At 51.5% G+C, this 23,608-nt stretch overlaps 1 protein-coding gene across 26 annotated transcripts in view; it reads right to left on the minus strand.

Moving 5' to 3' along the window:
• Positions 1-23,608, minus strand: part of SUN1 (Sad1 and UNC84 domain containing 1) — a 43,644-nt gene that overhangs the window by 12,125 nt on the left and 7,911 nt on the right. For 2 of the 26 annotated variants that reach the window (XM_070460626.1, XM_070460619.1), the window contains exons 2-16: positions 22,255-22,391; positions 18,025-18,121; positions 14,414-14,563; positions 12,662-12,846; positions 10,177-10,233; positions 9,882-10,067; positions 5,131-5,331; positions 4,624-4,707; positions 4,335-4,445; positions 3,277-3,375; positions 2,671-2,764; positions 2,030-2,088; positions 1,738-1,883; positions 860-1,036; positions 123-209 (exon numbers count right to left, since the gene is read on the minus strand). In XM_070460626.1, the coding sequence (XP_070316727.1) occupies positions 123-209; positions 860-1,036; positions 1,738-1,883; positions 2,030-2,088; positions 2,671-2,764; positions 3,277-3,375; positions 4,335-4,445; positions 4,624-4,707; positions 5,131-5,331; positions 9,882-10,067; positions 10,177-10,233; positions 12,662-12,846; positions 14,414-14,563; positions 18,025-18,101 (1,713 nt within the window). In that variant the 5' untranslated portion in view covers positions 18,102-18,121; positions 22,255-22,391. Of the gene's footprint in view, positions 1-122; positions 210-859; positions 1,037-1,737; positions 1,884-2,029; positions 2,089-2,670; positions 2,765-3,276; positions 3,376-4,334; positions 4,446-4,623; positions 4,708-5,130; positions 5,332-5,400; positions 5,462-9,881; positions 10,068-10,176; positions 10,234-12,661; positions 12,847-14,413; positions 14,564-18,024; positions 18,122-19,108; positions 19,218-22,254; positions 22,392-23,608 lie in introns of those variants that run through there. The other 24 variants (XM_070460617.1, XM_070460615.1, XM_070460616.1 and 21 more) reach the window with 24 other exon arrangements.

The following is a 23,608-nucleotide window of genomic DNA, read 5'->3' on the forward strand; positions in this document are numbered from 1 at the left end:
ACGCCCTAAAGCAGCACCTTCAGAGAGGCTGGGGATGTGAACACAGCGACTGCGGACTGCTGACTTTTGTCAAGGAAACCGCGCTGCGGGGGCTAAAAGTAAAAGGTCAAGTGTATGAATACCTCAGATCTTTCTGTCAGTTCTCCAAGTACATCTTCCAGGCTGGAGATGCGCAATTCATGCTCTTGGTGAAGTGTCACATAGTTCGTCTTGAAAGGGAAAATGAATGAAAAATGGCAGAGAAAATTAAGCAGCAAATAAGCCCAAACCTGTCAGCCAGGCCATGCCGTTCCTCCACAGCACCCCGCAGGGAGGACATTCTCTCTGGGTCTAAGTTCAGATGTCTGAAACCTGCCCTATGGTGGTTCTGAGGAAAATGGACTGACAATCCTTTCTTTGAGAACCAAACAGATGAGACATGAAACATATATAAATATATACAAGCTCACGGCTCCATAAGGACTAGTAGCTGCTCTTAACTATCTTATGATCTTGAGATATTTGAAATAACAGATTTGAGCAAATTTTCAGTTCAGTGACAGTAAGACTTCATGCAATTGTGTTCGATCCACTCACAAAATAAAATGCAGGCCAGGGACAGCCATGTGTCCAGCTGCAGCCTGCCCGCCCTCCTGGGAGACACCCACAGGCCTCCCCGCCTGCCCCACCCTGTCCTCAGATGGGGCTTCTCCTCAGGAGTGTCCGGAGCACCAGAGCGCCGGCCACTGCCCTCCCCGCAGCACCCACCCAGGGCCCTCCTGCTCCCTGTGCCTGAGAGCTCCCTGGCATCACTGTGGAGCCCGGGAGCCCGCCAGCGCCAGCCCCCTTGAGATGCTGCCCCCAGCCCCACACTCCTCACCGGGGGTGACCCCCCCTCACTGCTGCCTTCCGCCCGGTCCGCCCGAGCTTGCAGCTTCTGGAGCAAAGCCGCCAGCTGTCCAAGCTTCTCATCGTGACTGTGACACTGTCCCGACAGCGTGGCCATCTGCCTCTCCATCTCACTCACCCGACGCCAGTGGAAGGCCTCATCACCAACCTGGAGAGTAAGAGGTTCCAAAGGGGACAAAAAGACAGGACAAGTCCAGACAGCAAAGCAGAGCGCTACAGGAGAACGTCAGCTACAGCTCACACAGCCCGAAGGAAAAGACAGAAAGAGGCTCCTCATCACTGGTTCCTTTACATGGCAGCCTATGGGTGGTTTTTATTTTTTGCTTTATGCTTTCTACATTTTCCAAAGTAATGAAAGCTCTTTTTTTAAGTGAAAATGAACTGAATGATGAGATGAACTGAAATACAGAACTTCAATGAACTTCACAGGCACTGCATTTTCACAAGCGAAGGTCTGTCCATGCACCTTCCTAACCGCACAGAGGAGCCCGTGCTCCAGCAAAAACATTATATGATTCATTAAAGGCTTAGATGATGGTTCGCATTTGTTAACAGTGAAGTATTTTCAATTAAGGTCTGTACATTGTTTTTTTAGATGTAATACTATTATATACACTTAAAGTACCATAAGATAAACATAACTTTCATATGAACCAGGAAACCAAAAAATCTGTGTGATACTGGAGCAAAATCCACAGTACTTGAGGTGTGCCTGTATGCATTACTCCAACTGTTTCAGAACAGGTCAAGGGGCCCAGCTGAACTGCCCTGTAGTTTACAAGGAATGCAGAAACTCGCTTGGGACGACAGACTGGCAATGCCAGGGAAGCGCACCTCCTGACTGATTACCTGCAGAGGCTGGCTGGGGGGGGAGGCAGCGGGTATGAAAGTGGTCCTGGGGTCATCCACCCTCTGCACTCTGTGGCTTTGTGTCCAGTTTAGCACAGGCAGGAGCGAAAAGACGTCACCCTGGCCCCACAGTGAAACAGCTGCACCTCAGAGGAGAGAAGAAGCACCTGTACACACGCGCTCACCGCTCGTCAGACGACAGGTATCTAAGTGCTCTACTCTTCACTAATGCACACACAGATGCATGTGTACATACTAGTCATGGAAGGTAACAAAGTAAAACTGTACCTACCTAGTAAAAGTAATAATGGAATGATCAAGATTAAAAACTTGCAAATATTTCGAAGGCACCTAGGAATGAAAAGAAGTAACTTGGGAAAAGCTAAAAGCAGGGCTCACCATCATACCTGACCTTGCTAGGTAATTTTATATAAAACACACCCCCCCCACCCTCATTTTAAACTGAAAGTCCACAGGCCAAGAAATGCAGCTAGCTTTACGCACAAGGTCAGTAGATGCCTACAAGAGAACCTGCCCATGCAGGGCTGTCCTCAGGGCCCACGTGAACAAGCCGACAGGTCAACAACTGTCAACACGCTGGGCTGGGTGCACAGCAGGAAACTCAGGGACCGCAGGCGCAGACCCAGGGAGGCACCCTGGCGCCAGGGCGAGGGTACCGGGATGGAGCCGGGGGCCGGGCCCTGTCCTGAGCACCCTCCCAGCGGTGTGATCCAGGACGCCTTGCTGAACCGCTGCACCCCAGTTTCCTTGATGACACCTGCCTTTCCCTTTGCACAGGAGTGGTTTGAAAAATTACGTAACAATATGAAAGCACTTTGCAAAATATAAAATGGTTAAATCAAACGAGGTCATAAAATCAGCATAAAACCAGCTGTTTAAAACACCCAGCTGACATGGTATCGGTCTCCTTACCTTGTAAGAAGAAACACATTCAGCCAAGAGATCCAAGTGACAAACTGGTACCATCCAATCCCAAGCCACCAGAACACCTCAGACGCTGCCTTCCCTAGAAGAGAAGACACCGAAGGTCCTGTGGGGGTGTTTCTAGGAAGAGCGAATCCCTAATGGACAGTTTTGTGAAGGAAGGACAGAAGCACAGGAAATGTGTTAACAGACACTTGAAAGTATATCAAGATGAAGTTAGGGATGAAGTGTATAGGATGATGCTTAGTCATCACAGCAGGAATACCCGTAACTCAAACAGGAACATAAATAAGCCACAAAGCAACCTGTCACACACAAGACAAGATACCAAGCCCATGCACTCCCAACTACAGCGAAATTAAGCAGCTAGACTTACACAGAACCCCACACACCGAGAAGCAAAGAATGCCCATGCAGCTAAAAGCACAGGATGCTATTAAGAGCATTTCTAATAAAGGGCAGGACATGCTACACGGAGGACAAAGGCGCGGAGAGCGAAAATGAAATGTTTACTTGGTTAGGTAACCAGTTTACTGCAGGTGCTTAGCCGCCAAAAGCCACGGAGCGCTAACACGGGAAGGCCAAAACAAGCACCTGGGGCGGCCGCGGCCAAGCACAGCGCCGACAGCAGCGTCCGGGACCCACGCCATCCTGCGGCTCCGGCCCTGCGCAGCGCCTGCCCCGGGAGGCGACCTGTGCCGGAGAGGGCGTGGAGGAGGGGCACCTTCAGGCCCCAGCCCCGCTCCCGGGCAGAGCCGGCCAGCCCCAGTGCGCACCACACCCGCAACCCGCCCCGTCAGAGCCCACGGCCTCCCCGCAGGGACAGCTGCGGCTGTTTACGTCCAAGCAAGACGCTGACACTAACTCAGGAACACCCTGCCCTGGGTCGCAACAGTTTTCGTTCACTTCTGCCTACGGACACATAGGACATAAAATGCAGAGGTTTCTCGTAAACCCCTGGGGGGCTGGCTGGCGGCTGCCAGCGGTGGCGGCGGGCAGAACGTGTACCAGAAAGACACCACAGTCACATAAGGAAGCAAGTGTAACACTCGCCAGCAGTTAACAGGCTCTGGGCGAGACAATGGTCACTGAGACACCAAAATGAAAATCTTCCACCCTGGTGAAAACTGGTGGAAAATATCTTGGAATCACAACTGGCAGCCCCACTGGATGACAGAATAAAACACAACAAACTTGATGCCAAATGTCACACATTATATAAGGCAGAAAACTGCTTGTGAAATCACCTGTTCTCATTTTTTAAGAGTAACCACTGGAAGTTAAACACTCACACAGCATTTGTGTGTTGACTCCCGAAAATGTTAAGTAATTCCAACTCAACTGATGTGTAAAGACACACGGTGTTAGAGGCTTATCTTTTTTTCTTTTTAATCTATAGCTTTATATTTATTAATTAACAATGAGAGACAAAACCACTCAGTTCGCCTCAAATGTGCTCCTCTTCATACACTTCATTTACACCAGATACACTCGCAGAGAAGCTTTTGAAGAATGACAGTCTCTGTATTTTAAACAAAAGTTACTACTTTCCTGTCAATTTTACTAAGCCCTTGAATTTCAAGCACAAAGAAACAGTAAACAAGGAGCATTCGTGAAAACAGGACAGAACCAAGACAAAAGCGCCGGACGACCTGCGCGGGACAAGGCGAGCCCCAGGGTCCCTGCCAGCCCTCCTGGCCGCAAGAGCTGCGAGCGGGTGGTGACGTGCGTTTCCAGGCGCTTCCTCCCCTTACAGTCGTCGCCTGCAGGGGTGGGACAAGCAGTTAATCGGACAGATGGACAAACACACCCTGTCAGTGCGCATCAACGGCAGTTTGAAACAACCAGGAAACTCAATTCACGCAAACTCCCAGCCAGCGCCGCTGGTGCTGCTGGCTCCCGGCCCGAGGGCCGTGGGCCCGCGTGGCCTGCCATACTTACACAGCGACGCCCCATTTGCACGGAGGTGGCCGTCCTCGGCGAGGGGCGCTCTTGCGTCCATCCTCCCACAGTGACGGGAATGAGCTGCAACACAGGCGAGAGGGGCTGAGCCGGAATGGGGCTCCGCAGGGTGCAGAGGGGCGGGGGCCGCCTGCTGGGACATGCCCGCCATCACACAAGGTAGGCCTGCTTCAGTCACTTTTAAAACATCACTGTAAATGCCATTCAAATAATTTTTTTTACTTTAAAAAGGTCATAAGAATAAAAAGAGGAGCATGTTAACTTTTTATTTACTGTTTAAATGATGATCGACGTCCAAGAAACGTCCAGAACTGCAGAGAGAGAGGTGCAGAGCAAGGCTGCAAGCAATAGAGACAGAGAGAGACAGAGAAAGGCCGCACAGGTCAAAGGGAGGGCATGAGCTAAGCGTTGCATGGGGAAGAGTGTTTTCTCCACCTTGAAAGCGCTTGATTTGGTGGCAAAAGGAGAAAAAAATTATTTAAATACCTTTTGATTCATGGCTTTCTGACTCATAGCTTTTTGATTCACGATCTTTGGATTCATAACTTTTCAATTTGTAATTTTCTGATTCATAATTGAGCTTCATTAAAACCACTTGGAAAAGTTGCACTAAGAACGAGGCACAGGATGCTGAGGTGCACGCGGCCAGCGACCAGGTGCCATCCCCCCGGCGGGCGGCGTGGCCTGCTGAGAGACCATGAGCAGTTACTCTTCCAGCAAGGCGGAGTGACGCACTTCAGCTAAGGTGGGACTCACCTTTTTTTTTGGCCGTGTCATGCAGCTTGTGGGATCTTAGTTCCCCAACCAGGAACTCAACCTGAGCAGTGAAAAGTCGCAGTCTTAACCACTAGACAGCCAGGGCATTCCCTGGAACCCACTTTTAAGTGGGCCCCTGCTGGGCAGAGCCACAAACCAGCTGTCCCCGAGGGCACTGGCAGCGCCACACGCGTCTATCCACGGCCAGCTGTGGTGAACACAGGCTCTGAGAACACCAGGCCCAACACTTCACAACACACCACTGCCTTCAGGAACTGGCAAATGGCCTCTGCCCCAACCTCTGGCCCAGCAAGCCCACTGTGCTCCCAGCCACAAGAAGACCCTCAGAGATGAGCAGGCCCCTCAAAGGCTCTCCGACAGCTCGTGCAGCCGGGGACAGAGACCCCAACACAGACACTGAGGCTCTGGAAACTATGGTGAACCTGGTCAAGGGTGCCTTCCGTCCGTGGCTCCCTTTCCACAGCACCCAGCACGTGAGGACAGACAGTGTAACCCCTGTAACCTACAACACACAGGGCGGTGTCTACAAGTCACAGTGACTAGAAACGTCCATGACTAAAAGAGTTTCTTCACTGAGTGGCAGCTGAAGAATGAGGCTCGTGCCTGCCCCGTGACAGCCACAGGATGGCCTGGAGACGGGGCTGCCAGCCTGGGCCACCGGGAGCAGAGAAACGCGGCCCCGTCCATTCATCCCCACTCAGCTCTGTGAGGTCAGGGCACACGCGTGAAGCCAAAGGGACTGGAGGGATCTGAGCGCGAGTGGTTTAGAAGAAATAAGGTAGAGCTCCAGCCCTCTCCCCACACGGCCTGCGTGGAGCAGCAGGCTCCTTGTGACATGGAGATCTGAACCAAAAAAACAACACTGAGACCAGAAACCCGTCAGGCCCACTTTGTGTACCTCCACTCACAGTCCTCTGCGTTTGACACTGCAGTGTATACTTCATACAGAGATTGGTAAAAATAGAAGAACGTTAAGGAGGTTAATCCATGGCCTGTCTCACTGACACTCAAAACCACCAAAATCCATTTTTCATTCATCAGTTGGCAACATTTAAGAGAACAAAAATACAAAGACTCCTACTTAGCAACAGAACATGAATGGGACCCTCAGCTGGCCACACAGGAGAGCAGTCCTGGTCAGTCTGCAGGGAGGTCAACAGGAACAACCTATCTAAACTGACACTATACATCACCTGCTTTCAGCGGCGACGATGATGATTCAGAAGCTGCCAGCCGGAACAATTTTTAAGTACATTTAACTGCTGATGGTGGTTTCTGCAGAGGACAGGCTCAGAGCTGCTCCTCCTCCAAGCCAGACAGCAGCACTTCAGCTGCTCCGCAGAAGCCATGCCACGCCGTCCACTTCAACCTCAGCTGCTCGGGGTCACAGCTCTCCGACCCTGAAGTCGCCCGCCCCTCTCCCAGAAGCAGCAGACGTTCTGTCCTTCCTTCTCTAAAGACTAGGCCTGGTTCAAGAAATGAAGTTCTGCTCAAAGCAACTGAGATGACTGATAAATTTTCAAAGGAATGACTTTTCATTCATCCATCCATCCTTCTTTCCTCGGTTTACACCTTCTACTGGAGGACAGACGTGTCACCTTAGGCAAGAGAAAGAACACAGAAGCCTGTGTTTTCAGATTCCAGATCCCTGAGCCCTCCTCTGGGGTCAGCCCGGGGGCCAGGCAGGCCGGAGGGGCAGCAGGCACACAGGAGCAAGACCTGGCAGAGCCGATCTCCACGTCTCCAACACCACAGGCTTCTCACACAGACGCTGATCCTCACGGCAGAACTGAGTCTGCTCATGAGCACAAGTCTTAGCATTCTGCTCTGTTCAACACTGTTCAATGTCCAAGGAAAGCATGTGCAAGGCTTTTAAGGCCTTTTTTATGTAACCAAAAAAAAAAATCACATTTTTTCTACAATGCACTCACCCTAAATCAGAAGGTTTCAGACTCAGAAACTGCACAGCGCAGGCAGGACGTGCGGCATATAACACAGCTGTGCTGCTTTGGGCCTGCCTACCGTGAAGACTTGTGCACGAACTCATGTACACCCAAAGAAAACACAGTGTGTAGAAGTGTACAAAGAGCAGAGCCTGAATGTCCACCTCCACACCAACTAATTTCAATACAACCATAATGCAACATTAGGCATCAAAAAGAATCTAAGTTCATGACAATTACCATTTAAAATGAAACAAGTTGCAAAATCACCTATTGGAAGCAAAGACAAAAACATACTCCATGTTTCTGTAGGAACATGAAAGCAAAATTTAGACTGTTACACAACACTGAAATGATAGGCTAAAATCGTAGATGGTTAAGTCCCTGTTATGTGACTTTCACCTCCTTAAAACAGCAGGAGGTTCCATAACAAACAGGGTGAGGTGAAGGTCCCTCCAGAAGGGACACCGGACAGGAACTGGGGAGGAACAAGGAGGGGACTGAACTTATCTGTGCTACTTAAAGATTTCACAATGAGAATGTAAGGAAAAAAAAGAAAGAAATGTGTGGGTGGGGTTAACTTGTGATTGCTACGCATATTTTGAGTAAACATTCTCATATAACAGATTCCACACAGTGTGACCTAAACCCCTCCAGGTACAAGTTATTTTATTTTATTTTTTTTTTTTACAAGTTATTTTAATTTTCTTCCTTGTACCCCTCTGAGGTTTTTTAAAAGTTCTTTGATAAATGTTTCACTCAAATAATTAGGAACAATTTTTTTTCAAAGGTAGTAAGTTAGCACTGGCTCTACAGAGCACTGCCATGATGTAAAAGAACAAGGAGCACAGTAAGAATAGAAGCCCAAAGTATCCGTAACTGGTTTTCTCCCCAAAAACACTCAAGATCTTATTAAGCAGGAAGTGGGGTGAGTATCCAGAAGCTGCCCTCTGAAGACCCCGCCGATAGCGCAGCGGGGCTCAGGCCACAGTCCCCAGCTGTCAGGACGAGTGGCTGGCTGCCAGCGGCAGGGATGCGGCAGGGGGTGGGCAGCAGACACGACCACAGACAGGCGGCTCCGCCTGGCAGCATGTGGGGCACGCTTTCACCCTAAGGAGGGCGTTGCGCCCCATGCAGCAACGGCAAGCTTCAAATGCAGCCTCAATGCCCGACACGCGGCACATCAAGTGTGGGGCCCGGGCCCCAGCCCCAAGGGAGCTCCCAGAGGACCAGCGGCTCAGGGCCAGGTCCAGGCTCCATCACTCGCCGGGAAGCGTATGAAGCTGGCTGAACCCGTTTATTGGTCTGTACGATGGGGGTGATGATGCCAACAGCGACCACAACAAGGGGGACAGCTGTTCTGGAGGGCTGCTCTGAGGGCCGGGGAGGTCATGGTGCAGAGCCCTGGGCAGTGTGAGTGCACGGGACACAAGTCTCATGGCACCCACACACAACTCCGGGACCAATTCCCTGCCCTTCCCCTCACGGTGTCCCTGTTGCTCTGCCAGCCCTGAGGAGGGCAGGAACATGGCAACCGGCAGAACAGAGAACCCAGCCAGGGGCTAAGGTGCAGACGGAAATGGAACTGAGAGTCAGCCTGGGACCGTCCTCCTTCACGGTGAGACGGTCACTCGAGAAACAGGACCTGGGCGCCCTCATGCACAGGACCCCACCCCGCCCTCCCACACTGTCCCCTCCCGACCAGGTCCACCTGCACAGCGTGTCCCCCGGCCGTGCCAAGCAGAGCGCTCAGACCACACAGACGTGGGACCAAGGACTTGGAAACAAGGCAATGCATATTTCAAGTCAAGCACGCCCAGCCTCCCACACCTGAAGGCAAAGAGCAACTGCAGCGGCCGTGAAGCCACTGGAGGGGCACTGTGGCCAGGTGGCCCCCGGAGGAGCCTCTGTAGCTGCATTCTCCGTGGGGACCTGGCAGAGGCTGACTCCCTCTGGGCAGGTACTGATCAGAACCAATCAAGCACACGGGGGCCCAAGGGCCTCCCCCTGCCAGTCAGCGGTCGCCCCGTGAGACCCTCCGCCATGCCTGCCGCCCTCCCAAAAACGCTGGTGTGCCATGTGCCACCTAGAACTCTCTGGTGGGCTGTCCCACGGTCAGGACGGCGACCCACACAGAGACCAGAGACGGCCGCCGCCCCTTGGGGCACATGGAGCCTGTGCGCCCTTAAGAAGGAAGCGAGTGTCTGCGCGGCCGCAGAGCCCTGCAGGTCCATGTGGACAGGGCTTCTCTTGCTTACTCTTCTCTTACTCCGTCTGTCTGTTCAAACGGACAGACTCGCAAACACTCCCAGGTACAAGACCCACCACATCAAGCGCAGGCTGGGAGAGGGGGAGAAGGAACAGAGCTCATTTTTGGTGCATCTCTTAGAGAATAACTTTGAGCTCAAACATGGTGAAGACCGTGAGGCCTGTAAGACAAGGCTGATAAAAAGAAAATGAAATAGCTAGTATTTGGACATGAACCCTTTCCCTCACTTTTAAAAGAGCAAGACTTACGTTTCTGACTCCTGTCCCTGGAGTAGACCCAGGAGGCCGGGCCGCGTGCTGCAGAGCAGGCGGTGAGCAAGCCCCTGCGCTCGGAGAGGAGGCTGCAGTCGCTGCAGGTGTAGCCGTTGCTCCCGGCCGCCTCCGCGGCCCCCGCGGCCGCCTCCCCGTTTCCCTGAGTGGCAGCTTTATTCCCACCTGCAGTTTGCGAAAAAGAGACGGCACCTGCTTGTTATACAGTCTGAAGACACCTAACTAAAACCTCCATCTTGAGAAATGTGGGGGAGAAAAGGATGAAAATAATTACCTTTAAGATCTCCATCATCATCAAGACCTAAAAAACACACATTTTTTTGCTGTTGAGCTAAAATGATCAAAACAGGACAAAATGCACACAAGCAAAAGTAAAGGTTACAATGGTTCATAAATGAACATTATGGCCCTGGTCAAGACTGACTTCCTATAAGGCCTACAATTAAGGAAGATTCCTCTAGGTACCTGGAGACGTCTGCTTTCCACTCCAGGAGAAAGTGCATCTCTGAGGAAAATGCCTATACACACTCTTCGTCTCACACACACTCACATCCCCCCATCTCACACACAACACCCCCCACCTCACACACACTCACACACCATCTGACACACACTCACACACCATCTGACACACACTCACATCCCCCCACCTCACACACAACACCCCCCACCTCACACACACTCACAAACCTGTCTCTTATGCTCACACACACCCCATATCACAATGCTCAAAACACCCATCTCACAGTCACACCCCTTGTCTCTTAGTCACACACCCCCATCTCACGGTCACTCATCCCATCTCACAGTCACACACCTCCATCTCACACAGTCACACACACCCCGTCTCAGTCACACACCCGCCCCATCTCAGTCACACACCCCTCATTTTAGTCACAGCCCATCTCATAGTCACACCCGCCTCACCTCAGTCTCACATGCTCACATGCCATCTCAGTCACTGTACACCCCCCATCTTACAGTCACACACACCCGTCTCAGTCACACACTTCATCTGACAGTCACACACCCACGTCTCAGTTACACACCCCTCGTCTGATAGTCACACACTCCCATCTGACAGACACACACCCCCATCTCACAGTCACACTCCCCTCACCTCAGTCTCACATGCTCACATCCCATCTGTCACACATCCCTCATCTTACGGTCACATACCCCCGTCTCACAGTCACACACTTCATCTGACAGTCACATACCCCCGTCTCACAGTCACACACCCCTCGTCTGATAGTCACACACCCCCATCTGACAGACACACATCCCCATCTCAGTCACACTCCCATCTCACACAGTCACACATCCCCGTCTCAGTCACACCCCCATCTCACAGTCACACACACCTCCGTCTCAGTCACACCCTTCTCATCTCAGTCACATGCCTGTCTCAGTCACACCCTGTCTCACAGTCACACCACCGTCTCACACAGTCTCACCCGTCTCACAGTCACACTCCCCTCATCTCAGTCACATGCCCCTGCCTCACAGTCACACACACCCCCATCTCACAGTCACATCCCCCTCATCTCAGTCACACACCCCTCGTCTCAGTCACATGCCCCCGTCTCACAGTCACACACCCCCGTCTCAGTCACACACACCCGTCTCACACAGTCACACACACCCGTCTCACACAGTCACACACACCTGTCTCACACAGTCACATACCCTCATCTTAGTCACACACCCCTCGTCTCAGTCACATGCCCCCGTCTGTCACACGCCCCCGTCTCAGTCACACACCCCTCATCTCAGTCACAGGCCCCTGTCTCACAGTCACACGCCCCCGTCTCACAGTCACACACCCCTCGTCTGTCACACGCCCGTCTCACAGTCACACACCCCCGTCTCAGTCACACACACCCGTCTCACACAGTCACACACACCCGTCTCACACAGTCACATACCCTCATCTTAGTCACACACCCCTCGTCTCAGTCACATGCCCCCGTCTGTCACACGCCCCCGTCTCAGTCACACACCCCTCATCTCAGTCACACACCCCTGTCTCACAGTCACACGCCCCCGTCTCAGTCACACACCCCTTGTCTCACAGTTACACACACCCCACCTCACAGTCACACCCCCCTCATCTCACATGCTCACGCACCCCTGTGGGCAGAGGAGCAGGCAGGAACCGGAGCGCCAGTGCACTCGCCCCGCTGATGCCCAGGCACTACTCTGCTGGTGAGCAAAACAAAACCAACATGCAGGCAAGGCCTCCCCAGACCAGCACACGCTATTTCTAGAGCTGATCTGATCCCCGCATCTCCTCAGAAGGGGCAGCCTGAACGTCAAGGGGACACAGCGGCTCTCGGCCGCTCAAAGCCGCGGCCCCTGCAGCAAGGACAGGGCACACTGCTACTGCTCAGGGGGTCAGGTCACAGCCACACTGCCTCTGGAGTCCGTCTGTCTTCACCAGGTTCTTCCCGATGAATCAGAAACTGCGGCCCAGAACCTGAAACCACGCTGCTGAGTTTACCAGTGACGGCACGTCAACACCGCACAGAAGTCCCGCATTAGACGGTCGTGAGCCTGGCCCGAGCCCTCCACGCCACCTTCCGCAGCAGGACACACACTTGGCCATGGGAGGTCGTTTCCTGGCGTTTCCGATCTGATTCAGATGAAGGCCTCAAACATTCGCTGGGCTCCCCCCACCAGGAAGGGGCAAGGCAACAAACTGGCCACAACACTACTTCCTCTCAGGACAACCAGAGAAATCAGCAGAGAAAACTCACCCCAGAAGTGGTCCACTTTGGTCTGCTCACGGATCAGAGACTCATCCAGCACGGGAGGCCGTGGACAGGCTGCGGCCTGCACGGTGCCTGAGCCGCCATGGCTGACAGCCAAGGACAGGACCTTCCTCGAGCTGGGGTGGACACTAAATGCCGACTTGTGTGTGCTGCTGCGCTGTTTGGCTAGTCTAAAAAGGAAACAGTCAGGAACAAGTCTACACTGTCTAGTAAATATAAATGATTACGTTTTACCAACACAAAATCTTCGCCTGACAATGAATAGTGTTGTTAAAGTAACATTCTCTTACATCCTTCCTGCTGTAATAAGACACTTATTAATCTAAAAAAGGAACTGCTAAGCTAGGCTCCAAGAACTCCTTTGAAAACTGTGGCACAGGTACTTTGCAGATTACTTGGGGGCCCAGGACCCCTGATAACTCAGTTGGTAAAGAATCCTCCTGCAATGCAAGAGACCCCAGTTTGATTCCTGGGTCTGGAAGATCCCCTGTAGGAGGGAAAGGCTACCCACTCCAGTATTCTTGAGCTTCCCTCGTGGTTCTGCTGGTAAAGAATCCATCTGCAATGCGGGAGACCTGGGTTTGATCCCAGGGTTGGGAAGATCCCCCGGAGAAGGGAAGGCTACCCACTCCAGTGTCCTGGCCTGGAGCATTCCATGGACTCTACAGTCCATGGGGTCGCAAAGAGTTGGACACCACTGGGCGACTTTCACTTCGTGACCCAAAAGGGGTTCAAAACTTAAAAAACAAGTCACGGCACCACAGGCACATCCTGCAGTTTCTCAGTCACAGTGAAGGCAGAGTCGCGTCCAGCATAGCGAGGAGAGGCTGTCACCAAATCCTTTCTGCACTGGACCCACCGTGACAATGGACATGAAGCCCAGGAAGACGAGCTCCCTGCCCTGCTCCCCAGGGACGGAGCAGAGACAGGAAGGCCCCATGAGCACGCACACCAGGAAACCTGATCCTGGAGGCACCGGGGACAGAGGAGCAGCCTGTCGGAGCCAGGGTGCCCACAGCCACACCAGTGAGCCCTCGAACCAGGATGTCCAAGAACATCACTGCAAATGAACCCCACGTGGCCGCGGGGGGCCGCGTGTGCGAGTGGTCCTGTGGACGGCGAGGTGGCGCCACGGACACCCACGCCCAGCCCTGCTGTCAGGCCAGAGGCCTGTCCTCTCACCAGTCAGCATCCCCACTCCCGAGAGACAGCTACTCAGGCTGGAGACTCATCACTCTTAACACAAGCAATGCTAAAGGAGAGCTGTTAATTTCATTCTTCATCTCTAAATGGCACAGGGATCCTGCACACTCCTTCTTGGGCACAAATAAGTGATGGGCATGTGGAGAGTTCCAAAATCAAGTCAACAAGACAACCATAAAGACAGGTAAACATCTAAACTTAGGCATGTGCCCGTCAGTCCACACAGAGTTTGTGACCAGACTGCAGCACTGATGACAGAGACGCTGTAGGGCCGTGTGATGGCGGGCAGGCCCCCTCTCTCCCCACCGGGAGCCCGCACGCGGCCGAGCTGGGGACACTGGCCCAAAGGCAGGGGTGTCCTTGCCCTCTAGACCAACGCCAGACAACCTGAACACCCCAGGCCTGGTTTCAGCCTGGTCCACAGCCGAGCTACAGCCATGTGAGCACCCGTCTGTGTGCACACACGTAACGGCAAACCGCCAACAATAAGGTCTACAGGCCGGAACGCAGAGCGCCAGTCCCTGGCTCGCTCACCTGGCCGCGCTGTCCCCAGCGGCGCCGTCCCCGGCAGCGCGGGCTGTGGTGACCAGGCGCAGACTGCGGCGGGACATTCTTGGAGAATCAAATACAGGATCCAACTTGTGTTCAGTCTCGAAATCCAGAGCATCAGAAGAATAACTTGAACTAAAAGGAAAAAAACCTTGTCAGAGATAAACACCAATTACAGCACCACTTTTAAAGTAACAGAAAGTGCAATCTAGTGTGAATTTTTAAAAACAGCCATTAGGATGTGAAGCCGTTCCTACAAAGCAAAAGCAAGCTGGGACCAACTCGGCCCACAGCTGACACGCCCTCCATGGGCTCTGACTACAGCCCCTGCCTGGGGTTCAGGTCTAGGGCTGGCTCTAAGTGCGAGAGACGCGCTGAAGTCACCAGCATCCCTCCATGGGCCGTGAAGTCAACACTGTCAGAAAACTACAACCTTTGCTGTTAATAGTGGACCCTGCCTGATAACGCAGTTAATGAGACAGGGAGCCCAGGAAGCTGCTGAATAATCAAAGAAGAGGAAAGGAAAAGCCAGTGACTGAGCCAACAGCGCCACTTTGCGTCTAATTCATCGTTAAGTCCAAAGACGGATGGTACAAAGAAAACCCACTTCCATGTAATTTCCTTAAACCAAAACACAGGTCCTTCTGCGCTGTCAGAAAGCTTTCCAGATCCAGGAACATGAGAGGAGAACCTGCTCGGTGCCTCATGGGGGTGGGGGTCCTAGAGACAGTCCAGCAGCCAGGCAGGACAGTGAGGACTCCACACCTCCAGGAGGTGAGCTCACACCCGGGCAGGAAGGAGGAAGGTGAGGGAAAGGGCACAGCTGCCACAGGGAGCAAAGCAGGGGAAAAGTAAATTGCAGCCCAAGGCACAAGGGTGGGGCTGCATGAACTTGCGACTGGCTGCAAACAAAGGCCTTCTGGAAGCAGAGGGAGACCTGCTCCCCGGGAGGCCCTGGGCAGGCCCAGTGGTTTATCTGCCGGAGGTGGAGACTCTGGGGACACCTAGGGGCATGTCCACAAGGCAGCAGAACAGGCCCCAGTCAAGACAGCAGACCACTGGGCTAAGGATCTGGACATCCAGGGTAACCAGGAGCATCTGAGTAAAGTAAATGGGCTTTACATTTCTGCAATTTACTTTATATTATAAAAACATTTTCAGAAGCGCCCCTGGTGGCTCAGTGGTAAAGAATTTGCCTGCCAATGCAGGAGACACCGTTGGATCCCTGATCCTAAAGATCCAGTAGCCACAGAGCAACTAACCCCCTGCACCAAAACTACCGAGCCTGTGCTCTGGAGCCTAGGAGTCACAGCCACTGAGCCCACAGCTGCCGCTCCTGCAGCCTGTAGGCCACAGAGCCCACGCTCCGCTGGGAGACTTCGCGCCACAACTAGGGAGCAGGCTCCGCCCTCCACAGCAGAGAAGAGCCGGTGCAGCCACGGGGACCAGCGCAGCCAGGAATACAGAAACAACTACAGAAAGTGTTTCAGAATCAAGCGCATTATAAACTTAGATCTGACACTGTGCTTAGTCGCTCAGTTGTGTCCAACTCTCTGTGACCCCATGGACTGATGCCTACCAGCTTCCTCTGTCCATGGGATTTCCCAGGCAAGAATACTGGAGTAGGTTGTAATTTCCTTCTCCAGGGGATCTTCCCAATCCAGGGGTGGAACCCAGGACTCTCGCACTGCAGGCAAATTTTTTACCCTCTGAGCCACCAGGGAAGCCCACTGGTGGGCTTTGGGTCTGACACTGAAAAATGTTAAATCAACAGAAAATCAACACAAACAGCTTCAAGTTGCTGTATCTATTTGAGGCATCACCTATAACTTAAGGAAAAGGTTCTTAACTTTAGAGGCTGGAGTGGAGGCAGGACAAAGTCTGCACTAACCCACACTGTATAGTGAGGATGCTTAGCTCAACATAATTTTAATACAAAATAGTTATTACTCTTCCAAAATTACTTTACATAATTTTCTTAAATGAAAACTGTAATTATTTCAAGTCAGAATTCACCACGTAGATGTGGACCAACACCCCTCCACCAACTTCTTCCAAGATGTGGGCCTCGGCCCCCGGGGCGCTGGGGTTCCCACCTGGGCTGGCCGAGGGCCAGACGGGGCCTGCCGCCCGCAGAGCTCTCGAGCCTGAGCCTCACACCGCCTCCCATGAACTGGTCCTCTGCCAGGCCCTCCTCCTGTGCCCTCCCAGACTGCGCAGTCACCCTTGCCCCTCCCTCCCGTCAACCACAAGGCCTCCAGTGTTCCCTCCCAAAGCCCACACCCTGCCCAGCACTGCCCGAGCCCTGTCCCCACGGAGTCTCAGCTGAATGTCTGCCAGGCTCTGCAGAGCACCGTCCCCATTCTGAAGACCTGCACAAACCTGGTCCCACCCCTCTGGGTGGAAACCCTGTGCTGACCGCCCTCCTCCCACCAGCACACCTCAGCCTACCTGCCTTTCCCACTCCAGCCCTCACCCACCTCCGAGGCTCTGCTAGAGTGACCTGACTGAAACAAACAATGCTGCTCTCCCAAGGGAGAGATCCAGATAAAGGGATGTTTAAAGACTGTATTTAAAATGGATCATAAAAACAGATAAGTAACTATAAAAACAAAATTAAAATGGTTATAAAAACTAAAAATAAATTACCAAGAATTATTTTCATGCTCCACAAATACAGAATAAGGAAGAGTTTTACTTGAGCTGGCCCACTCACTTTGTTCTAAAACACTACAGACTTTCCATAAAAACAGTACATGTTACTATGGAAAAGCATGATACGATCTAAACTTGTGACTAAAAACTCAAATCATTAACCAGCAGGTTTGAGTAATGCTGCTACGAAGTATGTTTCTGAAAATATCTTCCAATTTTAAGTTTTGATCACATTTTTAATTTTTAGAAGACAAGCCATTGATAAAACTGACACTAGCATCTTTCCTGTGTGCTCTAAACATCTTGCCAGGATGCAAAGATTTTTCTGTCTGCTAATCAAATCCTCACCAACCTAGGAACATCATCCCTTTGCCATTGGCCCATAACTTTACCACACTTAAGTTTCATCTCAACTGTCCCTTCTACTTGGTAAACTAGAAAGGCAAAGAGCAAGTCAATGCCTCCTAAGACTCAGACTACCAGGCGCAGCACAAAATCACAACACAAATAAAAACAGGAGGCCAGCACCGCACCCGCCAGAAGCTGCGCTGCAGAAGCCGAGGCTTCACCGAGACTCTGTGAGGGCGCCTCCTCTCAAGGGCAGATCACTTTCCAGGCTACTTCTGTTAACTTCAAACTGCTCAGCCATCAGCGTAAATCACAAACCCCAACATGACCACACAGATGTGCTCTTGAGAGCACAGCCCCATGGGTGGAGGCTAAATCAGTCATTTGCAGTGACGAATCACTGAGTCATCGGAAACATTTGGTTTTCAAAAAAAACCCCTCATAATTTCCATGTCAGTTTAGCAGTTTTGTAAAACCAGAGCGTAACAAAGTTCATAGACATTTTCACTTTCAACACAAAGCAGCTGGGTGCAAGTACTATGAACCCCCCAATAACCCCCCGGCATTCAAGACAACGCACACGTGCAGCTCACCTGAGTGCATACGTGTAGCCAGTGTTCTCGGGCACACACTGGGGAGGAGTGTACATGTGGAGCCGAGAGAAGTCCATGCTCACGGTCTCAAAGCATACTGCAGAGAGTGGGAAAAGCAACGCAGGCTGTTAAAGGCTGGGACACACAGAGGAGCCCTGTACAAACTGACTCAAGAGCTGCCGTCAACACTTTGATCAAACAGGGCCAGTTAGAAGTTAAAGCAGGGTTGCTTTTTTCCTTTTAAGCAAAGGAGACAAGTTTTCTCATGGCTCTAAGTCCAGAGTGTAGTTAGTTGTCAGACTGAGTTCCCTAAAATGATAAATCTACAAAAGCAAAGGGGGAAATCCTAGACCGACTGACTAAAAATGAAGAGAAAACAGAGAATAGCTCAGAACCCTCTTCAGAGCGTATTTTTTAAATTCCTGAAGGTGTCAAAACATTCTCACACCTTGGGAATAAATTTTCGTTGTTATTAAGTAAAACAGCACTGACTCTTGTTCCTCGGTCAAGATCACTCCCGTGCTTTCCTCGAAAGTCAAATTTTTTTAATTATACAAGTGCCTCAGAATCAGGAAACTGCAGGCTGAATAAGAGATAAGCTACAAGCTCTGGCTACACTTTTATCCCCCCCCCCCCCCCGAAAAACACAGATTATTTTTAAATTTAAAAGTTTTGAACATATTGTTTTCAAGGTTGTCATCCAGATTTCTTTGAAATGACTCAAATTTTCCTCTGGCTAAAAATACACACTTCAAAAAAAAAGAAAAAAAAAAAACCACCACCACACCCTCATAGGAGTAACATGAATCCTAATCTGTTGTTCAAAAACCAAGGAAGATAAACCTGGACAAAATAAATCCACGCATAAATGACTGATTTCTATAAACTAAGCCAAAAGTACTTAAAATTCACCCCATATTCTTTGAAACAATCCAGATAGACTTTTAAAAACTAAGTTCCCACAGAAACAAACACCACACACACAGAAAAACAAACATCACTGTTTACATGTTAGGACTGTCACCATGCCGACTAACTTCGACACTGCCCCGCCGCGGCACACGCGCCAGACAAGGACACTCACTCCATTAACAGACACCCGGAGCTCCTGCTGCAAAGAGCAGCGACTGACGCGAGCCCACGTCTGTTCAGCACCTGCCCACGGGCCTCCCTGCGTCCCCCTCCGGCAGCGGAGCCCAGGCTCGGCTCGGGTTCCACGGGCGGGGCTGCACCCAGCAGAGGGTAACAGTGGCTCTGCCGGAGCTCCGCGAGCTCACCAGGCAACCAGGGTAGCCCCATCACGGAATCTGCTCCCAGCCCCAGCTTCATTCCCAAAGCCACCTTTCACTTGGCTGTCTACCACACGCTAAGTACCATCCCCAGGTTAAAGCGGTTCTCACTGCTGCTTTTTGTTTCAATGACGGTTTTATTTCATCATTTCCAAACCTGTACCTTTTTAAAAATTATTATTTATTTATGGCTGTGCTGGTCTTCGCTGCTGCAAGGCTTTCTCCAGTTGCAGCGAGCAGCGGCTGCTCTCGCTGCGGTCGGCACAGGCTTCTCACCGCAGCGGCTTCTCTTGCTCCGTGTGGTACACAGGGTCTCAGGTGCCTAGGCCCAGCAGCTGAGATGCACGGACACGGCTGCTCCTCGGCACCCGGATCAGGGGTCGAACCCGTGTTTCCTGCACTGGCAGGTGGATTCTACCACAGAGCCACCAGGGAATCCCCGCTGCAGAAGATTTTGACCAATGTGTCTACAACTCGTATTCAATACAACCGAGTGAACTGAGTATTTGGATCGGCTCACACAAAGTCGTTTGCAAAGTTACAAACGACTGAGTGGCAGGTGACCGAAAGCCAAGCAGCACTGAAGTATCACGACGATGACAGAGAGACGTCAGAACGCCCGGCTGAGAGCAAGGCTGGACTCCGATGGGTCTGGGCTCTGACCCCAGCTCCGCCACGAGCTGACCGGCCACCTGCGCCAGCCCCTCACGCTCAGGCAGCTCTGTGAGCGGCGGCAGAGCTCCAGGCAAGGCCAGCCCATGACTGAGAAGAGCAGAGCCCGGAGAGGAGGCCACTGGGAGAACTGACAGCCTTTCTACTTTACTCTATCTGCAACGTGTCTATAATACTTTCTAACATCATTTACTTGAAGTATAGTAGATTTACAAGATTTCAGGTGTATAGCAAAGTAATTCAGTTATACATACAAACACATACACAAAGTATTTTTTATCCTTTTCCATGATAGTTACTACACGATACTGAATACAGTCCCCTTTGCTGTACAATAGGCCCCTGTTGTCTGTCTAGTACAGCCTTTTTATTTTAGGAAAAGTTACATTAATATGTTCTCATCTACCTAAAAGAGAGGTTAATTTCTAATGGATAACAGTGTTTTCAAAGCTGTCAGAAGCAAAGGACCAGCTACAACCACACCACTCAGCCATGAGACAGATGAAACTGAGAGATACCAACCTTGTCAGGCTTAACGGAGGCCTTCTGCCACAATTCAAAAAGAAATGTGACTTCTTGTCTCTGAAATAAAATTCTACCCAAGCACCAAGTGCAGCTACTGGCCATCAGATGCGCTTCCTGCCACGAGCAGGGCAGTGTTACAGCAGAGCGACCGCGTAAACACCCTACAGGCGACACACAGACACAGGCTGGGCACAGACACAGGCTGGGCGGCAGGCACGTGGGAGGCTTTCGGCTAAATGTTTTATGAGGGGAACTTCAAACGTAAAACGCCCGAGGATGACACCGTGGAGACAACACTGCTGTGGACACACAGCTCTAGGAAGACCAGCCGCGGTCTGCAGGAAAGGCACATGGGAGACAGTGGAGGGCGGTCTTGGCCATGCTGGCTGGAGCTCAGCGGCCACAGGAGTGGAAGGAATGGGAGACCGAGGTCAGTGCTTTTACCTTTCCCTACTCACTCTGACTTCACTCCTGTAACCACAGACTTTGTGTTCAGTACACACGTGTAACATCTGCAGAATCCAGCCCTGTCTAATCAGACCTGCGGCTCAGGGAAATGCCGCCCTGGCCCTGACTGCCTCCAGTGCCCAGAAAACCACCTCCCCACGCAGACCCTCCCAAAGCAGCAGGTGGGTACAGAAGCTGCCGCAAGCTTGACTCAGAAGCGCACCGCAGAGGGAGGCGTGCCGCCCTGAGCTCAGTGTGGACGCGGCTCGGGGTGCGGGCGTGCTGCTCCTCTCCACACCCCGCCTCTCCTCTGCCGACTCTGCGGCCTCAGTCTGCCTCCCTGGACACATCACGATCTGGCTTCACAACACTTTAAAATTACTCTCTACTTCCTTTCATAAAACATCAACATTAGATAAAATTATGGAATAAAATAAAGCAAAGGAGAATTAAATGATGCATGTAAAGCAATGCCTGACACATGGAAAATACTCATCAAGTAAGCTTTAATTATTTTGTGGAATACAGTTACAAAGTCTGTTTTAATTATTTTTTAAAAAGATTTTTTTTGTCTTCTGAGTTAACAATCCCCGAGATTGAAGAGTCACTCACCTCAGTCTCAGTGAAAGAGAAAGTCCGGCGGCAGCTCAAATGGCCGCACCCCAGAGCCCTCGGGCAGAAGGCAACCCCAGCCTCGGCTCAGTAGGACCCCCAGCAGCGGTCTCCCCGCTGCAGGGCCTGGCGTGTCCCCAGAGCCGCTCCCGGCTCCTCTTACACCATCGCTACTTCAAGCCCGAGTGTAACCTTAGAACCTTCCCACTTGCAGCAGGGCCTGAAGGTGGCCTCAGCCTGTGACTTGAGGGAGATCAGATTTGCATTTATAATCTGAGCAGTATTGAAAGAGCAGGTGAAATAATGAATTGAAAATGTTTTCATCAGCATCAGAAAATCCTGAAAAGAATTCCAAGTCAACATTTTGCAAATATGTGCGTTTATAAGGAGCTGTCCTGTACAGGCTTCGCTGTCCTCATTTCTCTAGTCTCTTTCAGGCCACACCCTTCTCCTAACGGTGTCACCACCGAGCTGACCTCCTCACGGGCCATGTGTCCTCTGCGCCCCTAATGTGGACATGGCGGGTGCATGGCGGAGCCGGGCTCACACCAGGGCACCTCCAGGCCCAGCAGGCTAGCGTGGGGGGGAGGGAGGGGGTGCTCCCTGGGAAAGAGTGCTCTTGAACAGCGTTCAAACTGCCGGTCCAAGTGGAGGCGGTGGGGGTGGCGGGGGGTGCAGCGCTCACCTCGGCAGATGCGGCCCTGAGTGGAAAAGGAAGTTCCGGTGTCACCCTCTGATCGTGTCCCGGCGGCCACGCACACAGGCCAGCACACACGGGCGAGAAAAGGTCCTCTGTCTAGGCTGCAGACGCTGGTCTCAAACCTAGGAAATGAAATAAGTGTCGTTACCAACAAGCAGATCCTAGCGGGGCTTTAAAGTATGAGTTAAGATGCCTCATCAGTGATACTTGGCTTCTCCTTTAAAGCTCTCCCCTTGCCCAGGGCACACTGTAGTATTTACACCGTAAGGGAGAAGTAAAATAAAAAGTTCAGTTTTTGTTCTTGAATGTTTTGGTCAGAAGTGGATTTTAGTTCTACCACGACATATAATTTGAATCTCTACTATTTAGAATATTTGTACTCGTAACAATCTAGAAGACATACCTGAAAAATATTAAAAATTACAAGTCACATGGTTGAAAATAGAGACTGAAGCAAATGGCAATACCAAAGAAAGAAAATATAACTGTTAACAGCACTGAAAATAAATTAGCACAAAATATTTTCTTAGGAAATGCTATCAGTTCTTAAATAAAACTAGAAAAAATCAAACTTTAAAAATGGTCTGCAGCATTTCTTCTCATTATTATAAACCACAAGCATCATCATCTAGTAGGTAATTATTTTTTATTAAACCATGTATAAGGCTATCAGAATTTGCTCCAAAGGCACTGTGTTTGTAAAGACAAGCAAGTCACAAATCAAAGTTTCTATGAACTGATGGGGTTGCTGACCAAGTGGGCCGAGCCCAGAAGTGAGCCTGACGGACACAGGCTGACACGGCTTCCCTGCACAAATCCCCAGGGGCAACATGACCGCCTTGTCAGCCCTCGCCAGAGTCCCCTGTGAGCACCGCAGCTCGCCCTCAGGAAGCGCGGCCGTCCAAGTGGGTGCCAGACAGCACCCTCCCTTCTCTGGGCACAGGGCCAGACACCATCTGCCGCAGGCCATGTCCGAGGCCCTGAGCTGACAGCGGAGGCTGCACTGCCCACCCCAGGCCCTCGCGCCCGCACACAAGGCCCAGCCTCACTCCTACCAACCCTGCACCGCACAGGGTTTGGCTGTCAACACGCACCTGTGTGACCTGGTATTTCTTTATTACACGCCTTGTAGAGAAGAATTCTAAATCTGAAATTCAGAGGTGCCCTTTAAAAATTAGTACTATAGTGATTTTTTAAAAATCAGTACTGTATCCTATTGGTGATTTTGGCCTCACTGCAGGGCATGTGGGATCTTAGTTCCCTGACCAGGGACTGAACTCACGCGCCCTGCGGTAGAAGCGCAGAGTCTTAACCACTGGACTGCCTGGGAAGCCCTGAG

The sequence above is a fragment of the Odocoileus virginianus genome, chromosome 33, assembly GCF_023699985.2.
Source record: "Odocoileus virginianus isolate 20LAN1187 ecotype Illinois chromosome 33, Ovbor_1.2, whole genome shotgun sequence".
Taxonomy (NCBI): domain Eukaryota; kingdom Metazoa; phylum Chordata; class Mammalia; order Artiodactyla; family Cervidae; genus Odocoileus; species Odocoileus virginianus.